Consider the following 26,722-nt stretch of genomic DNA (forward strand, 5'->3'; position numbering starts at 1 on the left):
GCAATACAGTATTATTAACTATAGTCGCCATGCTGTACATTACATCCTAGTGACTTATTTCTTTCATAACTGGAAGTTTGTACCTTTTACTCCTTTGTCTTAGATGTTTTTAAATAGGTTAAAACAAGTTTACAGTGCCTTGGATACTTTTCTTTTATTGTGATAGAATATACATAATAGAATTTACCATTTTTAAGTGTATAGTTGTGTGGCATTAAGTAAATTCTCACTGTGGTGTTACTACAATGGATACTTTTTAATATACTGGATGAGTTCATGTCTAGACTTTGAATTTTAGAGTTTACATTATTAAGTCTCCTTCACTTACAGAGAAGATGCTCAGGTCCAGACAAGGTAGATGATTAGCCTTGTCACCCAGTTGGTTAGTGGTCAGAAAGACAGAAATAGAGATAGAACCCACCTTCTGACCTTTGAACCAGTGCTTAATAATTTATTTTTTATTAACTTATCACTAAACAGATCAGCCATGTTGGCAAGAGTCATCCTTCCCCCACTCCCATTTAGTATGTATGCTATACTTTCTACATTACAGAATTATTTGGTAGCCTATCTTGTTAACCAAGTAGTCTGGTTTATGATGAGCCACAATGTGTACTCTTCATGAATGATCTAATTCAGAGGCTGCAAACTCACTTTCACGGGCTGGTTATAAATAATGGGAATTTGAGGGATCTGTGGAAGTGGCCAGCAACCACCTTAACACATTCTGATTCAATTTTCTTGTTTTGAAACATCTTGTTAGCCAAATAAAACCTCTGATTCTGCCCTTTCGCTGCCATTTATTAGTGCGCCCTTGATCTAATTCCAAGAATTAGAAAAGTCTTAATGTTAAAGCTGGGTCTGAACTGAATTTTGAACTTGGGTGATTGGAAAAACAGTTTAAAACTCAAAATGCCAAAAATGAGTAATGGAAACAATAAGGGCTCTGGTTTCAAATCCTGGTTTCTTACTTCCTGGCTGATAGACTTTGGCAAATCTTAACTTTTCTGAGCTTCCGTTTTCTCACCTGTGCCATGAAGCTAATGCCACTTCCTCCCAGGGTTGTTGCGAGGACGCGGCGATGCGATGCCTGTGAAGCTGCACGGTTCCCCAGCTCCCCTGCGTGGCCACCGAGTGTCTCTCAGGGGCCTCGCTTATCGTTGTGTAACTAGAGAACTCTGGTCCACTAAAGAGCCTTAGCTCATAGAATGCTGGCTATGCTGACAGGTATTTATTTAAGTCGATAAAGTTAGACATTGGCACTTGAATGTAATTGCAATGGGCCTAAACTACCATTTTTAAAGTTGTACATAATCCTGCGAGGTGTAAAGTCAAAATAGGTAGACTAGAAAAAGACCTTCATTTTCCAGAATGGTTTGGGACAGGATTTATCTAAGTGTAATATTAGAGACGATTTTAGGTGATACAGGGACATTTAATTTAAATAATTATGCGCTTTTTAGAAGAAATACAACTAGCACATCAAATCCCTTTTAATGATATTTGGGATCTTGCAGTATTGTATAGAATGAAACTTACTTAAAAATAAGTTTAAAAGCTGAACAAAAGTAATAAGTAAATAATGTAAGCATTAAGATATGACAGTAATCATGGTGGTGGAACTCGAACAACTTGGATTTGAGGAGCAGCGGTTTGGATATGTCCTCACAGACGGGGAAAGGTGGGCGGGACACTCAGCATTCCCCAGCACTTGTGCTGGAGGGTGACCTGCAGGGGCTTTGGCTTGGCACCCTGACCTGGCAGTCCTCAGAAACATGGTTCTTAAAGGGCATTTTTCAGACTAGTTATCATCAGCATCACCTGGGAACTTACTAGAAATTCTTGAACTCTACCTCAGACCTACTGAACCCGACATTCTGTGGGTGGGGCCCAGCAATCTAATTAGCAAGCCCTCCAGAGATTCTGATCCACACTGGAGTTTGGAAACCACTGCTCTAAGTCTCCCTAAGATGCCCAAGACCTCTCTTCTCTCCAAGGTCCATATTAAAAGGACTCCAGAGTTTTGTTGACAGCAGTTGTGTTTCAGTGTTCCAAGCTCATTTGGTGGGTCTTCTTTCTCTCCCTCTTTCAGATAATCCACAGGTTAACATCCCACAAAGGACTGTCTGAACTATTGGCACTGCACCAGAAAGTGATGTCAGCCAGTAGATTAGAAGGCTCTTCTACTAATTAACTCATTTGTCCAATTTAGACCCAGGTTTTTTGTTTACTTTTCAGCATATCGCAGTTAAAAGGTGGGGAGAATGAGTTAGGGTTGCTGATGTTCTTTTAAATCATTATCTGTCATAATGATAAACTCTATAGGTTCTCATTGAGATTTTACTCGGTGATTAAGGAAAGTAAAGCGTATCTTATGGGTCTTCTATAGAAAAACCTATAAAATATTCCTTAAAATTGGCTGAAGCTTAGCTCGCACACTCAGAACTCACTATTTTGGATGTAGATAAAGGATTTACCTAGTTTCTTAAGATTTTTGTCTCCCCAAGCAAACCAATACAATTATTATGAACCTGATTGGGCCAGGTTCATTCATATGGATTTCAGGATTTGTACTAGAGAAGATTGAATAGAACGTTTGTGGTGGGTTCATTCACCAGTCCATTCATTCATCTAGTAGCTCTCTGAGTGCCAGATAATGCTTTGGTACTATTCCTGGTATCTGTTGCTGCAAAACATGTTCAGAACTTAATGGCTTATGATACTGCTTATTGCTCTCTTGATTCTGTGGTTCGACTGGGCTCAACAGTCAGGGAAAGGGTTTCTTATCTTGAGTCTCATGAAGTCACAGATGGACAGCAGCTGAAGCTGGAGTCATTCGAAGGCTCTCCTGGGCTGGACATCCAAGATGGCTTCTTCACTCTTATCTCTGGCTCCCCATTGCTTTTCCATTCCCAGTGGAGTGTCCTGGACTTCTCACAAAGCGCTTTAGGACTCTAAGAGAAATGAAGTGGAAACTGCTAGTTTACAGGTCAACACGAAGGGGGTGATGGATTCCATCTCTTACTGAAGGAGAGATGTGAAACATATGGGGAGGGAAGGAGTCGATGGTGATCATCTTTGAAGAAAAGCTACCTTAGCTACCGAGTACAGATGAAAAGTCATCATCTCATCTCTCAGAAAGTTTATAGACTAGTTGGATTTCTTCGACTAGAGAGAATCATAACAATTAATTATTTTCTTATTTAAATTTTATAACATTGGTTCTTTTCTTGAGGTACCTTAAATTTTAACGTGCATTATCTCAACAATTTTCTCTGATTTCTGATTACAGGTTAAAGAATTCAATTTCCGAGCCAAGTGTATCTATACTGCAGTGATGGTGCGAAGAGTAATTCTGGCCCAAGGAGATAATAAAGTTGATGACAGAGACTATTATGGAAACAAGCGATTGGAGTTGGCAGGACAGGTGATTAAATTATTTTATGTGGGAAATCTTATTTTCTTTAATAAAAATTAATTTGATTTTAATTTTAGATAGGAAAAGACAGTTTAATACAGATTGTATATATTCGAAGTATAAATATTTCACACATGACTTTTAAGAATTTCTTTAACTATGAAAACTATCTTAATTCTTTAAATATATTACTAGTATGTTACCTATATATCTTTTGTTGAGACGTTTATCTTCATTCTATGTAATGTAAGTGAAGTAAGTCATTACTTATGACTGTAAGTAATATCATTTATTCAGTTAACAAATATTTTTAAACTCTTATATATGCCAGGCAGAGTCATAGGAACTGTGTGTACAGGGGGAATAAAACAGACAAACGTCCCTTTTCTCTTAGTCCTTATAGTCTAGTGAGAGAGAGAGAGACAATAAACAGTTTCCTTACTTTTTTGGTGACATAGAAGAAGTGGGTTAGTGAAGACGCCTCTAATCTCATTTTAAGTCTCAAGTGATAAATTACATCTTATTTTGAGAATACATACACCTTTCAGCTGGGTAGCAAGTATCTAAAAGTATTAGAAACTTCACGTTTTAGTATTTAAATCAGAAAGTGCATTTAAATCAAAGAGCTAGAATATAGACCTGGCCACTTTTGATATTTTCTCTTTATCTGAGGCTTTAAAGAAGTCCCGTGGTGCGGTAGTGTAGTCTCTGTTGCTGTCCCGCTTGGGGCTCACTGCGTTTTTAAATCTGTGAATTTATGTCTTTCGCTAAATTTGAGAAATTGTCGGGCTTTAATTCTTCAGCTATCTTTTTTTTCCTTTGGACTCAACTTATACAGTTAGACCCTTTGATATTGAGACTCTGTTAATTTTTAATTTTATTTTATTCTTCAGATTGCATAATTTGATTAGTTTACTTTCAGATTTTCTTCTTCGTCAGTTCTAATATGCTGTTGCACTTATCCTGTTAATTTTTAGTTTACATATTGTATCTTTCAATTCTAGAAATTTTATTTGGATACTTGGGTATTTTTTTATACCTTCTGTTTTTTTTTGTTGTTGTTGTTTTTTTACTGAGACTTCTTATTTGTTTATTCATCACAATCATATTTTCATTTAAGTTCTTGAATTTTAATAACTGCTTTAGAGTCTTGGTCTGCTAATTCTAACATGTCAGTCTTTTTTTTTTTTTTTAACGCCTACAGCACCTGGCATTGCTAGGTGGTCTCCCATCTAAGTACTAACCAGGCCCGACCCTGCTGAACTTCTGAGAACATGTCAGTCATTTTAAGATCAGCCTATTGATTTGTTTTTCTCTTGCATATGGGTCATGTTTTCCTGTTCCTTCAAATGTCTCATAATCTTGGATTGTATTCAAATGGACATTGTGGATGATGAGTTGTAGAAACTCTAGATTCTGTTTTATTCCTTTCGAGTGTTCTGGTTTTTGTTTTAAGGCAGTTAACTTGGCTATAAACCTCTGAATCCTGTCTTTTTACAAACAGCTGAAACATTCTGTTTAGTTCTTTTGCTCATAGCTGGGGTGTAAGATATTCCATTTGCCATTCTCATGGTTATTTGGCTTACCAATTTAAACAAGCATTTTTAGCTTTTTAAAAAACAATGTTATATTTCAAATAAATAATAAAATTAATAATAAAATTAAACATAAAGTAGCAGATGTTAAAATAAAATCAATGCTTTCAAAAATAACATTAACATAGTAAAAAGAATTTGAAACAATACCAAGAAAGTTTACAATGGAAATTAGTCTTTCTTCCCCCCGTGACCTGCCTTCCCACCTAACCCAGTTCCCTAGTTCCTCTCCCCAGTAAGTCATTTTTCCCTTTCTCTCCTCTGTCCTTCCAGAGATATCTTACGCATATGCAAATATCTTTATTAACTGGTACTATTGGAAACTCTTGCAGACATTCAGACCACTATGTGAATTTGTGCTGTTTTGTGGGCCTCTTTGAGGTTCTTTGTCAGGGGCAAGTTTGGAGTCAGATTTTGCAATTTTAGAAGAAATCTTATAAAGGAGCAATTTGTCCTCAGTATGAAACATACTCAAAGCAGTATGTCTGTGAATGCTGCTGGGCCAGTACTGCCCAGTCCTCTTTTTAAAGGGGACTTAATCAGTTAAATGTGTGTGTTGCTACAGAAATTGCCGTATACCTGCTTCTGTGTACGTGCTTTTCAGTTATGCAAAAATTTCATGCATACAAGACTGTGTATATCACATGTGTGTGTTTGTGTGATAAGACTCATAGAACAAATATTTACGTGTCCCAACTCAAGCGTGAACATAGCACTAGTTTGTTTGAATCCTCCGTGTGCCTTCTCTGATCCTTAGCTGCCCCTCCCATACATCTGTTCTGCAACATGCCCACCTATTCACCTAGTGGAAAGCAATCTCAACACATTCCTGAGCATTCACTGTGAGGTTAGGCGAGGCCCAGGTCCACTAACCAGGAGCATCCCTCCACAGGCCTGAGCTTCAGACGTGGGTTTCAAGGTTTCTAAAGCATGAATTCTTACTCGGATCCCAGTATGAAAACAGATAAAAGTTGGTCCTCTCAGGTTTTGACAGGATGGAAGGGCTTGTTTCTCTGCCTACTTGCCCTTCCCCTGAAACCCCTCTGTGGCAACCATAAACACAGTTGACTACTCTGTAGAAAGAAGTGTGAAATCCAGCAAGGCTGGCAGGGTCCTTGATGCTCTTGCCCTGTGCACATTTTCAGCGTGCCGTCATACCAAGGCGAGCCACTTACGTCTTCCCAAACACACCATGATGCTCTTTTATCTTTCCATGCCTTTGAGTTATACTTAAGTTGCCCCGCCTTCATCTCCCCTTCACCCTCTCCCTAATGAGGAGCTCCCACCCATTTGTCATTCTCTGAGTCACCCTCCCAGAAACCGTCTATGAACCCTCGAAGTAGTTAGTTGCTCAGTCTTCCAGATGCCAAGAGCACTCAGGTCTTCATTTGCTGAGTTAGTGTGTAATTCTTTACCTCCATGCTTCTTCCCCATTTAGTCTGTAAGCTCACTGAGGGCAGGAATCATGTCTATTCACCTCTCTGTCCCCAGATAAAGTACTCTGCAATGGAGATACAGTGGTGACCGAGACCTTATGAGGCACCTGTTCTCAAGAGTGCTTTTTGGTAGGGGGAACAGACAATGCACAAGTAAGCTGTTAATAAATGTGATGATATCAGTAGTCATAGTGTTTAAAGAAAACCAAAAGTAGCCTGTTAGAGAGAGAGTTGGGGTGTTTATGGGGATAGAGTGTTAGGATGGTGAGGAAAGATCTCTGAAAAAGCGATATACTTTAAGCTGTCTTCAGGCATCCCAGATAAGACTCGAGTGAGGAGAAGCCAGTCTCACGCAACCTTGGGAACTGCGTTCCAGCAGAGACCCGAGCAGGCGCATGCCTCCCCAGGCAGTTCTGGTGCTGGAGGAGCTGGGAGAGGATCAGTGTGTCTGGAGTGAGTCAGGTGCTGAGAGATGACGTCGGAGGAGTAACCTGTAGGCCATGGAAGGGGTTTGGATTCAGTTTTACATGCAGTGGAAACCCAGTGGAGAGTTTTAATCAGGGAAGTCACACAACCTGGTTTTCAGTTGAGAAATATCTGATTTAGAGATAAACAGGCCAGGAATGGACCAGTTAGGAGGCTATGGCAGTATTTCAGATGACAGATGATGGTAATTCGAATGATAACGGCAGTTACCGCCACAACTAAAAATATAAAAACTAGAATTAAAAAATTATAACAATTTTATATTTGGGGGAAAAGTTTAAGTCTACATACTTGGGAAGTTCTGTTTGCTTAACGGCTGATGCTAGGAGGTGGGTTTTGGCTGCCTTCGGAATGAGCACAGTTCAGGGCATTATGGGTGTCCCCACCACCATCAGTCCCAATTTTGTCATTTTTTAATTGGAAAAAATCAAGCTGTTAAATTATTCCATCAAAAAAAAAAGTTGGTTTAGAGCAGTAAGGAATGGAGTTGGGAGAGGGGAGAGGAGAAACAATCCTATAGCTTAAAAAATTAAAAAGACGGTTCCCATGTGCAAGAAAACATCACTCCGTGAACAATGTAAGGACATAAAAGGCATTGTGTTGGCAAAATTGTGTCAAAACAATAGTTGCTAATTTCATACCCCATGGGACAAGGGAGCACAAATGTGCTCTGGCTTTAGATAACAGCTGTAGCCGCCGCCAAGCCGGTCCACGGAGCTTCCTGTCAGTCCTGCTGCCACCTGAGGGCTGGCCGGCCGGCCGCCAGTAGAGGTGTCAGCAAAACCTACCGGTTTCAGGCTTAATCTTTGCACCTACCTTTTCTTTTTCAGTAATGTGTTCATTATTTTCCGAGTATTACTCCATTCTTTGTCCGCAGATTTTTTGTTTCTAATGCAGCTTGCTTTGTATGGGTGAGATATGGAACGGCACCCAAATCCGGCACCCTGGAAAGCCAGGGATTTCTACCCTGTGACAAAAGAATGCCGTCTTGGCTTCAGAGATTGCCTAATCCCAGCTGTTCTGATAATGTAATTAAGGCTGCCTAATGTCTTTAATTTTGCAACCAGTTTGTGTGAAAAGGAGAATTTGGCACTCTGAAGGCTTAAACACTAAATAGCAATCTCAAGATGCCTAATTAGAATTCTCTGACATTAAGCTAATTGGTGAAACTGTATTTCAGCAGCTTAACTTCTTTATTAATTTTTTTTTTTTTTTTTTAGCATTCTCATTGAAAATCAATTGATGAGCTGTCAGCATTTTTTCCTTAAATATAACTTGCTCTTTAACGCTCCTGTCTTAAGCAGGCTGAAAGGCCTCAACTCGGGGCGCGAGGCAGTGAATCTTAGCACCAGCATTCCATCCCTTTTAATCATTTCACTCTTGACCTAAATAATGTGGCTCGTTATGTGACTTGGCCTTGTAGCGTCTCGCTCCTATTTGAACTGGAGAACATTACTTCTCTTAAATCAAAAATTTCGGTGTGGAAAATGTATTGATGAGGCAGGAGTTCTGTCGAGTGTGCCCTTACTTTTTACTTGTTCAGTACCAGGGGTGTTTCCTTGTGTTTGAATCGGGGCGAGGGGTGGGGGGAGGTTACAGTAGACTCAGCTGGGATCCAAAAAAAAAAAACCTTTGTCATAATTTGAGACACAAAAGTCTAAGTGTAAGAGACTAATTAAAATAGAGCTGAGCTTTTGTGGTTTAGGTTAAGGGCATTCGCTTCTGTTCAGGATGCTTATTCAAGTTCCTTTTGCCAGTTTCCACAGGAAGTTACTGAAATGGGCTTCTTCATCCCGCTCACCCTGCTGCACCTGCTTTCATTCCCATGGTCTTTCTTTCCATGAGCGAAGCCGCTGGGTCTGAGTGGAAGAAAGGATTAAGCTCTCAGAGGAGGAAGTTTTCTTTTTAAAACACTTCTGACATAGTAAATTCAAGTCAGGATCCTGGCTTCCTATCTGCAGAGTTGATTTTCGTAGAAAAGTAGAAGGACGAATCTAACTTATGGGGGGAAAGCATACCATCACATTCCACTTAGGAAGTTCTTTTATCAGTAGTGGCTAGAAGGGAAGACTCATTTCCTTTGAATATCTTCATTTAGATTAAAAAAACAACCTGTGGGTAACAAACATTCAAGAATACAGTCAGTATGGAATCTGGAAAATCTTTAGCTTACAAAATTTCACAGAATTTTTCTTTAAATAGTGTATATATAATACTCCCCTTAGTATTATTTTAATGTTTTGTTAGATAACTTAGATCACAAATATACCAAAATTTTTTTTCTATAAAGAAAATAAAATACAAAGGAAAAAAATGAACACAATTAATTTTGCAGGGGACTTTAAGTACTTATTATATTTATCATTGAAGAAGTATGCCTGCTATTTACTTATAATAAGCTACCTATTTAGTTTTGCAAACTTTATACGGTGGCTTGGTTATCTATTGCTGCATTGCATGCCGTCCCAAAACAGTGGCTTAAAACAACAACCATTTCATTATATCTGACAATTTTGTGGGTCAGGAATTCAAGCAGGACTCCGCTATCTGATTCTTCTATTTCACGTGGTGTGTTGATGGAGGACATTGTTCTGCAGGAGGGTGATGGGGACAGCTGGGCCTGTCTAGGACCTGATCTTTCCAGTGTTGTACCCTCACAGTGGCCCACGACTCCGAGTGTTTCTCGTGAGCAAGACAAACTGCATAGCCTTAATGACCTAGTCTTAAAAGTCCCAGCTTCACTTGCTTTACTTTATTGGACAAAGCAGTCAGAACCTCTGTCCAGATTTGAGGCAGTGGGGAGTTACGGGCCACAACTCAATATGTACTTTAAGAGGTTGGCCAGAAATTTGGGCAAAGTATGTATACGTAATTTGGGAGTTTTCTTCCTGTAGTTCTCTCCTTTCTGTGAATTCCTCTCACTTTCCGGCTACTGTAGTGCCTCAGATCATTTTCCTCTGGCTTCATTCCAGTAAAACCGTGGGTCTCTCTGAGTTTTCACTTCCCAATGTAGTTTGGACCCTTCTTGCCAATATTTCCCATCCTTAGTTGAAAAACTTTAAAAATAGAAAATGCACTCAGTGCCGTTCACTTTTGACAAGTGTCAGCTTTCCTCCCATTTCTGCCTGCTTTTGGATGCTCATCAGTACCTTCAAATAGTTTTAACATTTGTCCAGAGCATATTGCTATCAGCAGGTGTGTCTCATCTGATAGGAGCTACTCCACCAGTTCTGGAAACAGCCATCCTAATCTGTGTTTATGATTCTTCCTATTGATTGTTTTCCATGGTTACACTGTTTTAGATTTGTCACTGTGGTTTAATATCATTTCACTTTTTAAATACATTTTTTAACATTAAAAATAAAAATGTTACATATATATAATTTGTAAAGGGTACAAATAAAATCAACACTCTCAAATCCACTACCCAACTTAGGTAATTCTTAACAATTGGCTGTTATTAACAACATTCCTTACTCTGTTCTTCTCATTCCCCCACCGCCTTGAATTTGTATTCTTACTATTTTCTTTTTTAGTACGTTATTTAATTTTAAGATATTTTATTACAATGTAAATCTTGCTTTTTTGAGTTTTATAAAAATAGATTCATACCATATACATTTTTCTGCAACTTTTTTCTTCAATCAGCTTCGTTTTGAGATTCATCTATATTGCTGCATGTCACTGAGATTCACTTTCATTTTTTATTATATTCCATCGTGTAAGGATATGATATATATAATAAATATTAGGTATTAGATCAAGGCCTTTATATGATTTCTCTTTAAAAAAAATATTGATATTCTTTTTCATATCTCCTGGAAAGAGTATGCAAGAGTATCTACAAATAAAATTGCTTAGCCATGGAGTCATCTTCATCTTAACAGGAGAAGGTCAAACCAATTCCTCGAGTGCATTGCACTGTGTGTGAGTTTCTGATGAGCTCCATCCTGTAACTTAGTAACAGACTTTAAAATTTTTGTCTATCTAGTGGATGTAAAACATCATCTCTTTGTGGTCTTAATTTGCATTGTCTTCATTTCTAAGGAGGTAGAGCCCCTTTTTCACATGCTTATTGACTCTTCTTGATTTTCCTTCTTTGAGATGCCATTTGAGTTGTTTTCATTTTCCTTACTGATTTCAAGATTTTTTGGTATATTTTGGATCCTAATTTTTTGTCAGTTATATGTGTTGCTGATACCTTCTCCCAATCTGGATTCTGTTCTTCTTCTTCTTCTTCTTCCTCTTCTTCCTCTTCTTCCTCTTCTTCCTCTTCTTCTTCTTCTTCTTCCTCCTCTTCTCCTCTTCCTCCTCTTCCTCCTCTCTCTTCGCCTCCTTTCATTCCTCCTCTTCCTCTCTTCCTCCTCTCTTCCCTCCTCTTCCTCCTCCTCTCTTCCTCCTCCTCTCTCTCCTCTTCCTCCTCTCTTCCTCCTCCTCTTCCTCCTCCGTCTTCTTCTCCTTCTGCCTTCCTCCTTCCCTTCCTCCTCCTTCCTCCCCCTTCCTCCCCCTTCCTTCCTATCCTTCTTCCTCCTTCTTCCTGTCTCTCCTCTTTATGGGACCTTTTAATGTCTAGAAGATTGTTATTTTAATTGTGGTCAATTTGTCAACCCTTTCTTTCTTTCTTTTTTTTTTTGATAGTGTTCTTTTATATTTTAAACTTACGCCTTTGGTACTTGTTTAGTCACCTGGAATGGATTTTTGTATGTGGAATGAAGTAAGGAATCTAATTTTATTTGTTTTTCAAATGAATAACAAGTTGCCCCAGCACCATTTGTTATATAGTCTTTCATTTCCTCACTGATATGATGTGCCATCTCTATCACTTAACAACTTTTAGTATATGTGTGCGTGTGTTTCTGGACTTTCTTTTACCCATCGGTCAGTTTGTCTATGCGTTCGTCAGTCCATTCACCTTTTCAGTAGTGTCTTGGCTATTTTAGAGTCTTAGCTTTGTCATATAAAATTAAAATTAGTCTGTCAATTTTCATTAAAAATCTTTAAGCAGATAAAATTTCAAACATACAAAAATAGAATTAGCTGTTAAAATAATAAATAATAAATATTTAAACTAGAATTAGCTAATAAAATTGGCTCCCACGTACTCATCACCCAGCTCCAGCTGTCATCAACAGAAGTCAGTCTGGTTTGGTCTGCCCCCTCCTCACCTGTCCCCCGCTCCTGCCATTCCACACATCGGGTTGTTTAAACAAATCTGAGCCATCAGATCATTTCAGTATATCAGATCTCAAGTCACATTCTGAAAATACTTTAAAATGTATCTAAAAGATAGGACTTTTAAAAAATTATACCACCATGTTTTCACACCTAAAATTTTAAAAGAATAATTGCTTAATACCATCAGAGATCCATCACGTATTCAAATTTCCATGATTTCCTTATAAATACTGTTTACAGTATGATTGTTCAGGTAGGATCCAAACATGTCTCATATTGCATTTGGTTGAATGTCTTTTAAGTTCCTTTTGATCTGTAGGTTCTCCCTCTGTGTGTGTATATACGTATGTATGTTTGAGAAAAACTGGAGCTTTTGTCCTGAAGAATTTCCCACTTTCTGGCTTCCCACATAATGGTATCCTCATTGTGTCTTTTATGTAACATATATGTTCCTATATATTCCTCTGTCCTCTAAATTACTAGTAAAACAGTAGTAAAATTCAGAGGCTAGATCCTATGTAAGGCTTTTTTTTTCTTTCTGAAGAATATATCTCATTATATCTAGTTTTTGTCACTGGAATCGATCACTGGGTCGAGGTGTTTGGGGCCCAGATTCATCCATTGTTAAGTTCCCCCGTCAGCTTTTTCCCGATGGTTTTATTTAGCTTATGATGATGATCATTCATTTATCCATTATTTAATTAGGACATTCAAAATAATGATGTTCTAATAGTTTCATTCTTTCTACATTGCTGGAATTTGTCAACAAAAAATATTTTCATTAGCATCTCTTTGGTTGCCCTGAAGTATAATTTATGTGGGAAAAGACAGGATAAATCCTTGCCAATTTATTTTTTTTTTTTACAAGTTTGCAGAATATTGTGTTAGTTCTCTAGTTTCTTCAATAGGTTAGTAGTGAATGGTTTTTCTTTCCTGTCACTATAAACTTAGCAATTTTAACATTCTTACTTAAATTTTAGAATTACTTTCTCTTTTTTAAAAAAGCTGGGTAGTTTTTTTTTTTTTTAAGAGTGCATTTGAGTTTATAGATCAATTTGGGGAGAATTGATATCTAAAAATATTATTGATTGTGTTATATATTGATTATATAATGATCGATATCTAATAATAATAATAACTGAGTCTTATCCATGAACATAGTATATCTCTTCTACTGAGATTCTCTTTCATTTCTCTTGTATTTTTAATACAGTTGCTTTTTCTATATGAGCCTTGTATCTTGCAAGCTTGCTAAACTCACTTATTAATTCTGTTAGAGTTTGTGTTTTTAAGATTCTTTGGGATTTTCTATATAGACAAACATTATATGTAAGTAGTGACATATTTTACTTCTTTTCTTCAATTTGTCTGTCTGTATGTGTGTGTGCATGTGTATGTATATGTATATGTATTCCCGCCCCTCCCCCCCCCCCGCCATTGCCCTGAATGGTACCCCCAATACAGTGTTGAATAGGAGTGGTAAAAAATGAGGATTCTCTCCTTTTCCCCAATTTTATAAAGAAAAGCTTTCAGTTTCCTGCCCTTGCTTTGTATCAGTACAAAGTATCTGGCCCTTATTTGTATCAGTACAGGATCTTTCGCCAAAGTAGGGAAAGATGGTTTTGGCTTCTTCCCTTGTATCTGGCCTTGTACCTTTTCCTGGAATCAGTGGCCAGAGGGTTTGCTGGCCTTCTTCTAGCAGCAGACTGCTGTTGCTCATTACCAGGTGCAAGGCTTGTGGTGAGTGCTGAGGGAGCGTCTCTTCTACCCTCAGACAGACAGCTTCGCTTCTACCCCTCTCTCAGTGCAGGTTACCTTTGCCTGGGACTATTGGCTGGAGGGTTTCCTGACCCTTCTCCAGAGACTTAATGATTTTGCTTCACGTGAGAGAAAGTCTAGGAAAGTAGATAGGGTTTTGTTGCTTGTTCCAACAAAGGTGTCTTTTTTCTCAGGTCTTACTTTCTCAGGCTTTACGCCAATCTTTTGTGAGTACTCATGGAAAAGAACTCGTGAGCGTGTGTGTATCCATCCTTAAGAAGTCCTTAAAATTTTAACCGATTTCCTTTTTTATGGCACACATCTACAGTCATGTGTCCCATCTCCCCTTGGAGAGGCTTGTCACCATTTGCAGTTCAGTTTACCTGGTTGTCTTGCAAACATACCTCTCTGTAAAAGTCAAGAACTTTGTAGTTTTGTGGATCATTCATCTTTTTTTTTTAATTATGAGAGTTGGAGGGATGGTGTCTTTGTGGCTTTCTGCATCCTAAGTGGAAATGAACTTAGAAATCTTTCTTAAGATCTGCACTCTCTTTCCAAATCCTAGTCTTTCTCCCACCTCTGCTATTCATCTATTTCATGAAATCATTGATTAATCTTGTTTCCCAATAATCTTAGCGTAGGGGTCAAACACTTCGTTTTTTTTTTTTTTTTTTTTTTTCCCTAGTATAGGCTGAACTATCTTGTTTCACACTGTATTTTGGTCTCTGTTGTATCATTTTCTGCTTATGGCTTGTGGCATGCAGGCACCGATCTGAGGATTGGTGTGAGTCTGTGGTCCAGTTTTCACTGGTCTGTAGAATAATGAGTAAGGATGAATGGCATGAGTTTCATCCAGCAAATTGTATTTAATTTTTTGTTATTCTTCTGAGGTTATTTGCTTTGCCATTCTTTGATGTTAAACGTCCTTTGCGAAATGAGATCATGTCAGAGTTATTGGTGGGTATTATTTTATAACCTTTTTATGGAGAAATATACAGGTAGAAAAATGCATAAAATATAAATTTCAGCTCAACAAATTGTTGTGGAATAAATAGCTTTGTAAATAACACTCAGGACGAGTGCTCCTAACTGAGATAATTCTTTCCCTCCAAGGTGTAATCCCTAGCCTGATTTGTATGGCAGGTACGTCCTTGCTTTTCTCTAGTATTTTGCCACCTATTTATACCTTATTAAACAATATAACTTAGTTGTGTTGGTTTTTGAACCTTATTTAAATGGAATCTTATCATATATAATACTTTGTGTCTGGCTTCTTTCCCTCAATACTTTGTTTTTAAGATTTAGCCATGATTTTGTGGTTAGTTATTTTTTGTTCATTTTTTTTTGCTTGATAGTGTTCTATTATTTGAGTATGCCGTAATTTTTTTGGCTAAATATTATTTGGATGGTTTCTAGTTTTTAGCTGATGCAAATAATGCTGCTATGGACATCTTACATATGTGTCCTAATGCACATCAAGGTACATTTCTGTAGGGCAGTGATTCTTGAGGTACCCTTCTCCCACCAAGCAGCACAGGCATCTCCTGGGAACTTGTTAGAAATGAAAATTCTTGGGCTATACCCTAATCTATTAAGGCAAATACTATAAAAGTAAGGCCAGCAATTTGTTTCTTAACAATCCCTCAGTGTGATTACTCTATGCTAAAGTTTGAGACCCACTGCTACAGGGGATATACTTAGGACAGGAACTGCTGGGGCGTAGGGATGGGTAGATAATGGCAAACTGTTTCGTTAGTGGTTGTACCAGTTTACATTTTTACCAGTGATATAGGAAGGTCCAAATGCCACCCATCTTTGGTGTTGTCAAACTTTTTAATGATGGTGCTTCTCTCCCTCCACTCTTTTTAAAAATAATCTTTATTTGTAAATTTAAAAGTTAGGTCACTGGTCAGTGAAATCTCAAAATCTAAGAGTGGCCTAAATTAATTGACTTTGAATGCAGGGGTTATGTCATGACTTTTATCCCCATACCTGGCATAGTGGTATGCATATAGAAAAGTACATTTTATCCAACTGAATTACTTTTTTTGTTTTAAGCGTTTTCTTCATTTTTTTCTACAAATTTTAATAAAGACCTAAAATCTATTAAATAAGCTAATAATGCATTTTGAAAGTTCACCATATACTTTTTTTTTCTTTAGCTTTTATCTCTTCTTTTTGAAGATTTGTTCAAAAAATTTAATTCTGAAATGAAGAAGATTGCAGACCAGGTGATTCCTAAGCAAAGAGCAGCCCAGTTTGATGTTGTGAAACACATGCGTCAAGACCAGATTACCAACGGCATGGTGAACGCCATTTCTACCGTAAGTCTTCAATCGTCCGCTTAGAGTTGTGTGACTTAGCTGTAAATCTATTCAGTGGAAAGGAAATTTAAAGTACTTTGGGCTCTAAGTAAAAAATATATACACATATAAATATATATAGAAATATATATATATTTTTAAAGGATGCTTACAGTTCACAGATTTTCTACTTTGAATGATAGTCTGCAGTTTAAATGTTCTCAGTAGGAATTTTATTACTATATGACCTGTGAAATTATAGATCCTGTTATATGAAGCAATAAGAAAATATACTTACATAAAGGAAAAATCTTTTAGTTTCACCAGTAATAGGCTTTTTTTTTTTTTTTTTTTTTTTTTTATGGATACTTCCCCCATTTTTTTCTGTTAACATATTGGACACATTACAAGTAGATTTATCAATGACAGCTTTTGTCCAAAATGGTACAAAATGTTTCATTTTGTTATAGTTTTATATGCCACAAAAGGCTATCAGCTATTCCTCACATAGAGATAAATTCAGGCCTCAGCAGCTGCTGTGTATTCAGGGCCTGGCTATTCATAAAGGGTTATCAGATAGGGTTTTGCTTCCTTTCTTAAAGCATAACTACAGGTCTATCTGATAAAGTCTGGTTCACGTTTTATTTGCCAGACATGAAATTAACTTCATGGCTGGGATTTTGCCCCAACAAAAGAATAGTGTAGCGTCACATGTAGATTCCCGTAACAATGAAGGAGTTAGTGGCCGACTTGCTGCAATACTTGACTTTAGAAGTTTGCAGTGAGCCTGTGTGAGCAGCCCTCACAGTGACAGCTGTGTCCAGACTTGAGGGGAACCAGGCCTCCGTGCCTTCTTAGGCATTAAACGCTCGTGGCTCAAACTTATCTGAAAGTAGATCCCTGCATATTTGAAGAGAAGCTTCCAGAGAACACTTGAACACACTTTTGTTAGAATTACTTTTCCTTGCTTTCTGACCCATGATTTTCAGATCGTAATGGCTGTGTTGAGTAGTTCGTTTGCTCCTGCGTGATAGCTTTACCTTTTGGAGAAGACTGCTAATTAGAAAAATCCATACTAGGCCTTGTTGCAGGTGTACCCCACACTGTAGGCAACCAGAAAAAGATCACCTTCTAAAATTCTGAGTATAGCCATTATTAGTAGGATATTTTCAACAAATAAATGCCCTCAGAGAAGCAGTTTTAGACCCCTTATCTGTTCCTCCTTTCTCCCCTCGTAATACTCCCGTAGGATACTGGGACACACTCTCTCGCTGAATGTGTTGGCTTCACCCTCCATCTACTTCCCATTTGCCAATAGCTGCTGCTTTGTCTGTGCCGAATATTAATTTACCTAACTTTTATTCTCCGGGCATAAGTCAGTGTATGCGGTTCATTCTTATTCAAAGCATAAAAGGAGTTAACAGGAGAAAAGCAATATAAAAAGTTAACTTGTGGGGGAAATGTGTTTGCTCTGTTTCTTTGCTTTGTAATGGATAGAGTTTCTCCCTAGAATTTAGCTCTTTTCCACATTATCAAAACTTAAATTTCTGAGGTGATAGACCTTCACTGTTACAATGATTAAACTTTACTTTGTGAGGAAGTTCCCCCAAAGTCGCATATTTTAATTCAAACATATCACTTCATCTGATTCTCAAATTCCAGTAATTTCTCTATAATGAGGGTTTTTAACCTGGAATCCATGAGTTTCTCCCCTGAAATTAAATATAAAAATTTGTGTTCATAATCCTATGTCATAATCCTATTTTTCTATTTTGTGTTCATAATCCTATTTTTCTCAAGAGAACAGTGTGGCTTTCATCAGATTCTCAAAAGATGAAGAACCATTGCTTAGCAGTTGTAATTTTTTAACTTTTGAATCAGAAAGATCATATCATTTTTTGAGATTTTATTTTCTACTTTGCTTTTTTATACATACTATTTTCTACTGTTAATTCATGTTACTATGAATTGAAAATTTAACAATTCCTGACCTCAATCTTTAAATTATCCTTGAGAATATTTGACATGTGTAATTAATACAACTATAAAATATTTACTATAATACAATTTACTTAATACATTGGAGATAACAGTAACTTTAATGTTCAAGAATTATGTGAATTTATTTTAAGATTGAAATGATAGCCACAGAGCATATATAATATTTCTTAATATGAAAATTTGTGCAGTTTTTAGCCTTGATTAAGGAGCCTACAGTATATTCGCTATCTCTAATAACTGCTGTTAGTAATTTTTCTGTTTCTGTATTTTCCTATAATTGAGACGAATTTTGGAAGACATTCAAATAACAGCACATTCCAGCATGAAATTATATCTTCACGCTTCAAGTTGATTTTACCTTAAATGTGTATAGAAATTGCTGGTATTGTTTTGGTTAGCTTATTGATTCCAGTGGAAACCTCCACCTGAACAGGCTCGTTTCAGATATAATTAGTTCTTTAGAAAATAACTGCTTTGATGTGATGAGGTTGATACATCAAAGCATTCTAAGATGATCACTAGATGTGGGTAATATTCATTAAATTCCTAGAAAACCCCAGTGAGTGAGATGGCTAAATTTTAATTTTAATTGTGACATTTTGATATCTGAATATACATCATGGCTCGAGTTTTATAAGCATGCAGTTCCTATGATGAACTTCTCAAAATAACTGCAGAGTATCAGACAGTATATGAATGATTAGTGGTAGTCTGTGTCTTTCCTCTCTCAATAGGGAAATTGGTCTCTAAAGAGGTTTAAAATGGACCGCCAAGGTGTGACTCAAGTGTTGTCTCGCTTGTCATATATATCTGCACTGGGCATGATGACAAGGATCTCTTCCCAGTTCGAAAAAACAAGGAAAGTGAGTGGTCCTCGATCCCTCCAGCCATCTCAGTGGGGAATGCTCTGCCCTTCGGACACTCCTGAAGGAGAGGTAAGGTACCAGAGGAGTCTGTGCTCTGTCACAGGTACTACCCCTTGGTGCTGTTCTGCTTCTGTCCCTGTTCTTCCAGGCCATATTCTCTTTCAGGTTAGCCACTTATGTGGCAGAGAAATATTAATGCAGCTTGTCAGGACATCAGTATTATTCCAGAATCAGTACTAAATCAAATAGAAGCATTTGATTTGGTATCTCACCTTAATAGAAATATGGTCTAAATTTTCTGGCTGGTTTTAGTTAACCGAAGAATCAAATTATGCAATAGAGAGGGGATAAGAATGTGAAGGAAACTCGAGAGACCCATCACTTTTCCTTACGAGGAGTTCTTTGTAAGCAGCTCATTTTCTTCAGGTGTCCTTAGGGGACATCAGAGCTGCAGTTCCCACCGCCTAGGAGGGCCCAGACGGAGACCTAAAGTGGACTCGGACTCACTTATGTAGGAAATACAGGCAGTTACTGAAACACTCAGCAAAGGAGTTTAAATAGGTTTGCCTGCATAGCACCCGCTGCTTCCTGTGTTATGACCCTTTGTCCTTCGAATTAACCGTCATTGGTTTCATTTGATTTTATTCGTTCTTAATTGTAAACTTCCAAAGGAAAGAACCTTGTTGGGTTAACTGTTTTTTCCCAAGCTTCTAGCACAGAGCCTTGTTCAGAGTAGAAGCCTCATAAATATATGCCGAATGACTAAATACATTAATTACGACGAGATATAAGTTCCAAAGTGTAGAAATTATGACTCGGGAGAGGTGAAAAATAGTTCATGCAGAGTTAAGATTTTTAGAAATTATCTTAAAGCACGTGGAAATTCACATTAAAATTATGCAGCCTGTCAGATTTGCATAATTATACATCTTGAGCTTTGGAACACCATTTCCCAGAGATTGCTTCAGCTCACCTCAATAAAGTACCTATTTCGTGCATTGCTGTATTACATACTTGTTTATATTTTTGTTTTTGATTATTTTGGTTGTATATAAGTTTAAAATTATTTTTCATTTTGAAATAATTTTAGACATGTGAAGAAGGTTCAAAAATAGTACAAAGAATTTCCATAATCCTTCACCTAGATTTCCAAAATGTGACCATTTTAGGGAACCATGGCACAGCGATCAACCGCATGAAGTTAACTTTGATAATAGCACTATAACCTGTAGACCTTACTTGCATTTTGTCAGATGTCCCAATAAAGTCTTTTTTCTGATCCAGGATTACACATTGTTTTCAGCTGGCAAGTCTCCTTAGTCTCCATCTGGAGCAGTCCTTTAGTCTTTCTTTGCCTTTTATGACGAAGAAGCTTTATAGAGTACCAACCAGTTTTTTGTAGACTGTGTCTCATTTCAGACTAAAGTTTTATATTTTTATCTGTCCACATTTATCAGTGTTTTCCTTTACTATTTTTATACAATGTTATCTTAATGACTGTGGTGTTCTGTTGTCTGGGAATAACAATTAAATCATTTTCTTTGGGGGGATGGCATTTATGATGCCATCATTATTTGCCATTTTAAATAGTACTGTGCTATGCATTTTTGTGGCTAAATCTACATTTGTATCCTTGCTTGTTACCTTAAGGTAAATTCCTCTGAGTTAAAGGGTTATGTGCGTGTTAAAGGCTTTTGTGTGAATCGCTAAAGTGCCCTCTACAAGGATGCACTGCTCTATTTTGCCATCAGCAAAGTGGTAGACCATTTTTAGACACAAACTGTACTTTGTATTACTAGTGTTCATTCTTCGAATTGACTGTCTTTTGTTTTTAGGCATGTGGTTTGGTTAAAAACTTGGCCCTTATGACACATATCACGACTGACATGGAAGATGGACCCATTGTTAAATTAGCCAGTAACCTGGGAGTAGAAGATGTGAATTTATTATGTGGGGAAGAGCTCTCTTACCCAAATGTGTTTCTCGTCTTCCTCAATGGTGAGTGTGTTATGGAGACATGTTGATCTTAAACAGTCTTGGAGAGGGGAAGGGAATCTATTATTATTCATGTATTTAAAGCACAAATATACTTAATTCTGGGCCCAGGTTGACCTTAATTTAAAGGTAGGAAAGTGGTAACAGAGGCAGCTATTCCATTTGCTGGGGCATCCATCATGGGGACTGGCCGCTTTCTACACGTTCGCAACTACCGGCGTGTGCACAGTGGAATAAGGTTCAACGTGATATCTTTAAGTTCAAGTTAAATATGTGAGACATTCGGCACGAATGATCAGATCAGTCCTGACAGTACATTGACTTATATTCAACCACTTGATGATTGATCATCAACAGCCCGTGGCAAGAGGATCTCTTTCCTTCTACTCACAGACCCCTTCCCACCCCCTTCAGGAGCCTCCAGAGACTCATTACAAATGTGCCTCGTCCTTTCTACTAGAGATTTGGGTGTCTGTCCCCTGCCGGTGTGCTCCCTGTGCTCATCCTGGAGTTCCCATGCTCTTTCCTTCCTCCTGCTACAGGAGGCATTAATCCTTTACGGCAGGGTTCCCCAATCCCCAGGCTGCGGAGCGGTACTAGTCCATGGCCTGCCAGGAACCGGGCTGCACAGCAGGTGGTGAATGGACGGCGAACGAGTGAGTGAAGCTTCGTCTGTGTGTGCAGCCGCTCCCCAGCGCTAGCATCGCTGCCTCAGCTCCACCTCTGATCATCAGGCATTAGATTCTCATAGGAGCACCGGTCCCTGGTGCCAGAAAGGTTGAGGACCACTGCTTATTGCACAGACTGGTGTGTGGGAAAACAGGGCTGTTAACCAACTGGCCCATGTAGTATATCCTAGCAGCCGACACCGAGTGAGCTCTTTCCCTGCACTTTTCCCCTGGACCTCTCTGAACCCGCACCAACCCTGGTGAGCAAAGCCCACTCTCTTCACAGATGCTGATGACGACAAGAGCAGCTTAATAATAGTAGTTACTGGCTGCTAGGCAGAGCTCCGAGTGCTCTACAGGAGATCAACTCATTTAATTCCCACATCGGCTCTTTGGAAATACTAGAGCTAGTGTTCAAACCCGGGCGGTCTGGATCCTGGGCTTATGCCCCTAGCATGGTGCTGACACATGAAGAAAGTGAGACTCACTTTTGCAGGGTCCCTCACCCAGCACGTGGTAGGGCTGGCCCTAGGCTCGGGCGCCTCGGACTGGCCTTCACTGTCCATCCGTCGCGTTGCTGCCTTACAGCCGTGCGGACTGGCCGCTGGTGTTGACAGTGCTTTCAGATGACTTCCTCAGTGCTGCTTATCATTTTTTAGGGGTGGATATTTTAAATCTTATTAGATTTATTTTTTATTTCTGTTTTAAATATTCTTCTTTCTGTGCAGGTAACATACTGGGTGTTATTCGAGACCATAAGAAGCTAGTAAATACATTTCGACTGATGCGAAGAGCAGGATATATCAATGAATTTGTTTCCATCTCAACAAATCTTACAGATCGATGTGTCTATATTTCCTCTGATGGAGGAAGGCTGTGCAGGTATAAGTTGTTCAAAATGAGATTTTAAGAACCTCTGTTTACTTTTGAAAGAAATAGACTTTTTTACTTTTGAATCTGATTTAACCTCTCTCATTGTTAAGATAAATTTAATTCTGTTGGCAAACATTTCATGAATATGCATACTGGGTACCGAGGATTCAAAGATTAATGAGAATTTCTGCCCTCAGAGAGCTCAGTCTGCTGGCAGAGGCAGAAATAATTACTAATAACAACCAACTATGCTAGTCGTAAATGCTAGACATTATTTTAATAGATGTACTACATGTAAGGCTTTAACTGCATTCAACCCTGTAAGATCTGATTATTGTTTTCATTTAACAAATGAGGAACTGGGGTTTAGTGAAACTAAGTAACTCACCCAAAGCTAGATAGTGATGGAGTCTGCTTTTTACTCAGAGTCCTTAGAATTCATTTGACTCCATCAGTTTTGCCCACAACAACCTATTGCTATGAACTGAGTTTTGAAGGTTGAGTGGGATTGTGTTATTTGGATCTTGGAGGTATGAAGAAATAATAACATTAGACCCAGCAGAAAAGTGGATGCCTTTTATTCACTGAGCAGACATTAAGGGCTTATTATGTACAGGTGCTATCCAGAAAGTAGTGGTACGACAATGAATATAATATGGGATCTGGTCCTTTGGAGATATGCAGGGAAATCACCTGAAGACATTACCTGCTTCCTAAGCATTCACTTGTTTTACCTTTGTCACCCTTCATAGACCTCAGGTAGTGTGAGGGAATAGGTCAGTGAGTCAGCAATAGTCAGAGCAGTGGGAAGAGCTTGAGCGTGGCGGTCTGTCCATGCTCAGAGAGTGGACTGCCGTTGCTTGTGTCTGTCCAGCATCTGTTTCTCTTTCCAGTTGTGCTCCTCGTTTTTATGTGAGGACTGCTCCCTCTCTACTGGCAGTCTCTAGATCGTCAGGCATGTGACCCAGGCTCGGCCAGTGAGACTTTCTCCTCAGAGAATTTGAATCCCAAGTAGAATAACGCAGGGGGAGAAGTGGTTGGAACTGATTCATCCTGACAGCGACGTGAGAAACTGCCCGTGACTCCTCCCTTTCTGCATCCTTGGGACTGCCCTAGCCTCTTTTCTTTCTGAGGCTTACCATTTCACCTTTTTCCTTGATTCTCATCACTCTAGTAAATTTTTATGCTTTCAATAAATTCCTTTTTTAAAAAAGATTTTTAAAAGTATTTTTTAGTAAATTTCATTTTTTGCTTGAATTAGCCAGAATTGATTTCTTTACCATCAAAATCCTAACTGATGATATACTTGTTTTTGAATCCTAACTTCATTCTTATTGGCTTATGTGAATGAGTATATTGCTTAAGTCTCTGAGCCTTGGTTTCCTTGGCTGTAAAAATGTAAATAATAATAACGCCTCCCTAGCATTGTTCTGAGAACTAATTGATATAATAAGATGTGGTAAGTGCCTGTAGGGTAAGTGCATACAGCAGGTGCTTATCTATGGCCAACACGGTCCATTTAGGGGTGGCAAAAACAGTAACATTTTCTACATAACCCATTTTTAGGATTTTTCTCTTTCTTTACATCCATTGTAACCTGGCATCGGCTAAAAGAAAACTAATTCTTTTTTAGAAGTAATTTATAATGGCATAAAATAGATCTGGCAGGAAGAGTTAGTGGAATTTACTGAATAGAAGTAAAAACCGAGGTAGCTAAATGGGATCCCACCCCCAACTCCTGCTTCGTCGTCACTTCTGAGCCTCTAAACCTGAACTGAGCCTCGGCCCTTGATGGAGGCAGCTCTGTCCCTCGGCTCCCCTGCCAGAAGCCAGGATTTCAAAGTAGTGTTGATTTCCACAAAAAGTCCGCCCAGCTAATTTTCCAGCAACTGGCGTTTCCGTTTTGTTGTGCAGCTCCTCTTCTTCACTGTTTAAAAGTGCTCATCAGTCCTCGGCAAGTTATTTGGACTTTAGGGTAGGGTGCACAAGCGCCTGCAGGTTACGCGCTGCTCTCTGTAAGAGCCGCTTATCCAAACAGCAGCAGCCCTTGGCGTTTGGGTGCCGCATGCCATCCTTTGTGTTGGTGTTTCCTCGCGGTGGCGAATCCCCAGGGGCAGATTGCCACTGACAGTTACAGGTTAATCTGCCAGAGTGTGCAGACCAAAAGCTCTCTCTGCCTTACACCCGTCACATCGCTAAAAACCACAAGGTAATAAAGCTTTGTTCCCTGCAAACTTAATTGCCTTCTTTTTGGTTATGTGTAGCTTTAGGTAATCTGGTAGTGTAGCCCCGTGATGTTTATTCTTAATGGGACCACTCTATAAACAGCGCATATTCATCAGACCCTCACTACAAAATGGCATCATTATCCTCGGTGACAGTTCTTCTCTGCCTGCTGACTTCCTGGGTGGTAGATCACATATTCCCAGTATGATATAAGGAGATGCTTTTGATATGATGCATTTCTGTATTTTTTTAAAAATATGACATTAAAGATTTTTAGATCTTACCATTTTTGTGTTATCTTTTCATTCAAAACCAAGTATTTCCTAAGATACTTGCAGGAAGCAGTGAGTGTGTATACGTGTGTGTGTACACACATACAGATGTGGGCTGGCATGTATGTCTGTATCTGTACATGTACGAGAGAGAAATAGGCCTCTGCATACTCACACATTCAAAAACTACCTGGTGTCTTCAAGCAGTCCAGAAATGAGTTCGATGATGTTTATAAATTCCCTCATTTCACAATAGTAACCTTATGTGCTAACTTATTTTTTCTGTTGAACTGTGAATTTGTTTTTCCCATTCCAGACCCTATATAATTGTTAAGAAACAAAAGCCTGCAGTCACAAATAAGCATATGGAAGAGCTGGCTCAGGGGTACAGGTAAGTAGGCAAAAGCAAAACTTCTCGTTCTCCTTAGTGCTCATTTACATGATGAAATCAGCAGCAACATTTGCTGTGAGCTTTCAAGAATAGCATGTTTTCATTTTTAGTCTTTTAATTCATCCCCACCAAATATATCAGCCTGTTAAAAACCTATTTTTGTCTATGTGCCCTCGCTTGGATATTGTAAAATATTTATCAACTTACATCATGAGGATTAGAGAGTCATGATGTAAATTAGTTCACTAATTAGGTATCTCTGTAAGAGAAGGACTTTCAGCAATATGTTGATACAGACATTGCGGGTCTGTCATCATATAAAGTTTCTAAAGTAAAAGAAGGTATTGTTAGAAGTGGAGACCAGATCGACAATCACTGATGTTATACTCTTTTTATTTCAGTGACTTGTGATCACTGTATGGTCCGAGAATAACATATTTCAAGTGTCCCAATGTAGCGAAGCTCTCTAGGAGAAAACGGTTCTATGGGCCTAATGAAAACCAGTATCTTCCATTGTCACATATAAAATACTGCAGTAAAATGCTTTTTAATAATGCACGTTTCACCAATATTTTCCCAGGAATTTTGAAGATTTCTTACATGAGAGTCTGGTTGAATATTTAGATGTAAATGAAGAAAATGACTGTAACATCGCACTCTATGAGCATACAATTAATAAGTAAGTAGGGTCCATAACAACCATAAGTAAAACCTGTTCTGATTATAGAGACTGTCTTCTCTTCATTCCATCTTTAATTCTTCTCTTGTGTACTTGCTTAGTAGTTACTGTTAGAAGTAGACTGTTTTATAATAAGGCATAACTCATCATTTATCCCAGTGTAAGAGTCACTGCTAACAAGTCATTTTTAGACTTAATTATCCTTCCTATTCATTTTATACTTAGTAGATATTTTTTAAAAGGATTTGCTGCTATAATTTTAATATTTGACTACTGCCAAAATTTAATTAATGAATCAGGATGCTTAAAAGATGTACTGCTCTCTTCTAGAGAGGATTTTTATCAGTGGACATCTGAATTCTTATTGTCAATTTGGAAATTCCCTACATAGTGTGTTGTAAAGATACCTCTAAATTTATGTGCAATGTAAACCTGAAATGGTAATATGTTTACAGTGTTTCTTCTAGAACAGTGATATTTTTCAAAGCTTCTGTGTTCCATTAGGAATACATTAGAGGAAATTTATGTAACTTGCTGTCTGATGGTAGTGACCGATGTACTGCTTCCCCGAAATTGCAAT

The 26,722-nt window shown here is 38.2% G+C and overlaps 1 protein-coding gene across 3 annotated transcripts in view; it reads left to right on the forward strand.

The window, feature by feature from the left end:
* POLR3B (RNA polymerase III subunit B) overlaps positions 1–26,722 on the forward strand; it is a 111,738-nt gene that overhangs the window by 27,262 nt on the left and 57,754 nt on the right. For all 3 annotated transcript variants that reach the window (XM_036237416.1, XM_016148078.2, XM_016148080.2), the window contains exons 12-18: positions 3,293–3,427; positions 16,031–16,192; positions 18,907–19,107; positions 20,874–21,036; positions 22,430–22,583; positions 25,389–25,463; positions 26,044–26,142. In XM_036237416.1, coding sequence (XP_036093309.1) covers positions 3,293–3,427; positions 16,031–16,192; positions 18,907–19,107; positions 20,874–21,036; positions 22,430–22,583; positions 25,389–25,463; positions 26,044–26,142 — 989 coding nt within the window. The remainder of the gene's footprint in view (positions 1–3,292; positions 3,428–16,030; positions 16,193–18,906; positions 19,108–20,873; positions 21,037–22,429; positions 22,584–25,388; positions 25,464–26,043; positions 26,143–26,722) is intronic.

The sequence above is a fragment of the Rousettus aegyptiacus genome, unplaced genomic scaffold (assembly GCF_014176215.1).
Source record: "Rousettus aegyptiacus isolate mRouAeg1 unplaced genomic scaffold, mRouAeg1.p scaffold_m13_p_2, whole genome shotgun sequence".
Classification (NCBI taxonomy): domain Eukaryota; kingdom Metazoa; phylum Chordata; class Mammalia; order Chiroptera; family Pteropodidae; genus Rousettus; species Rousettus aegyptiacus.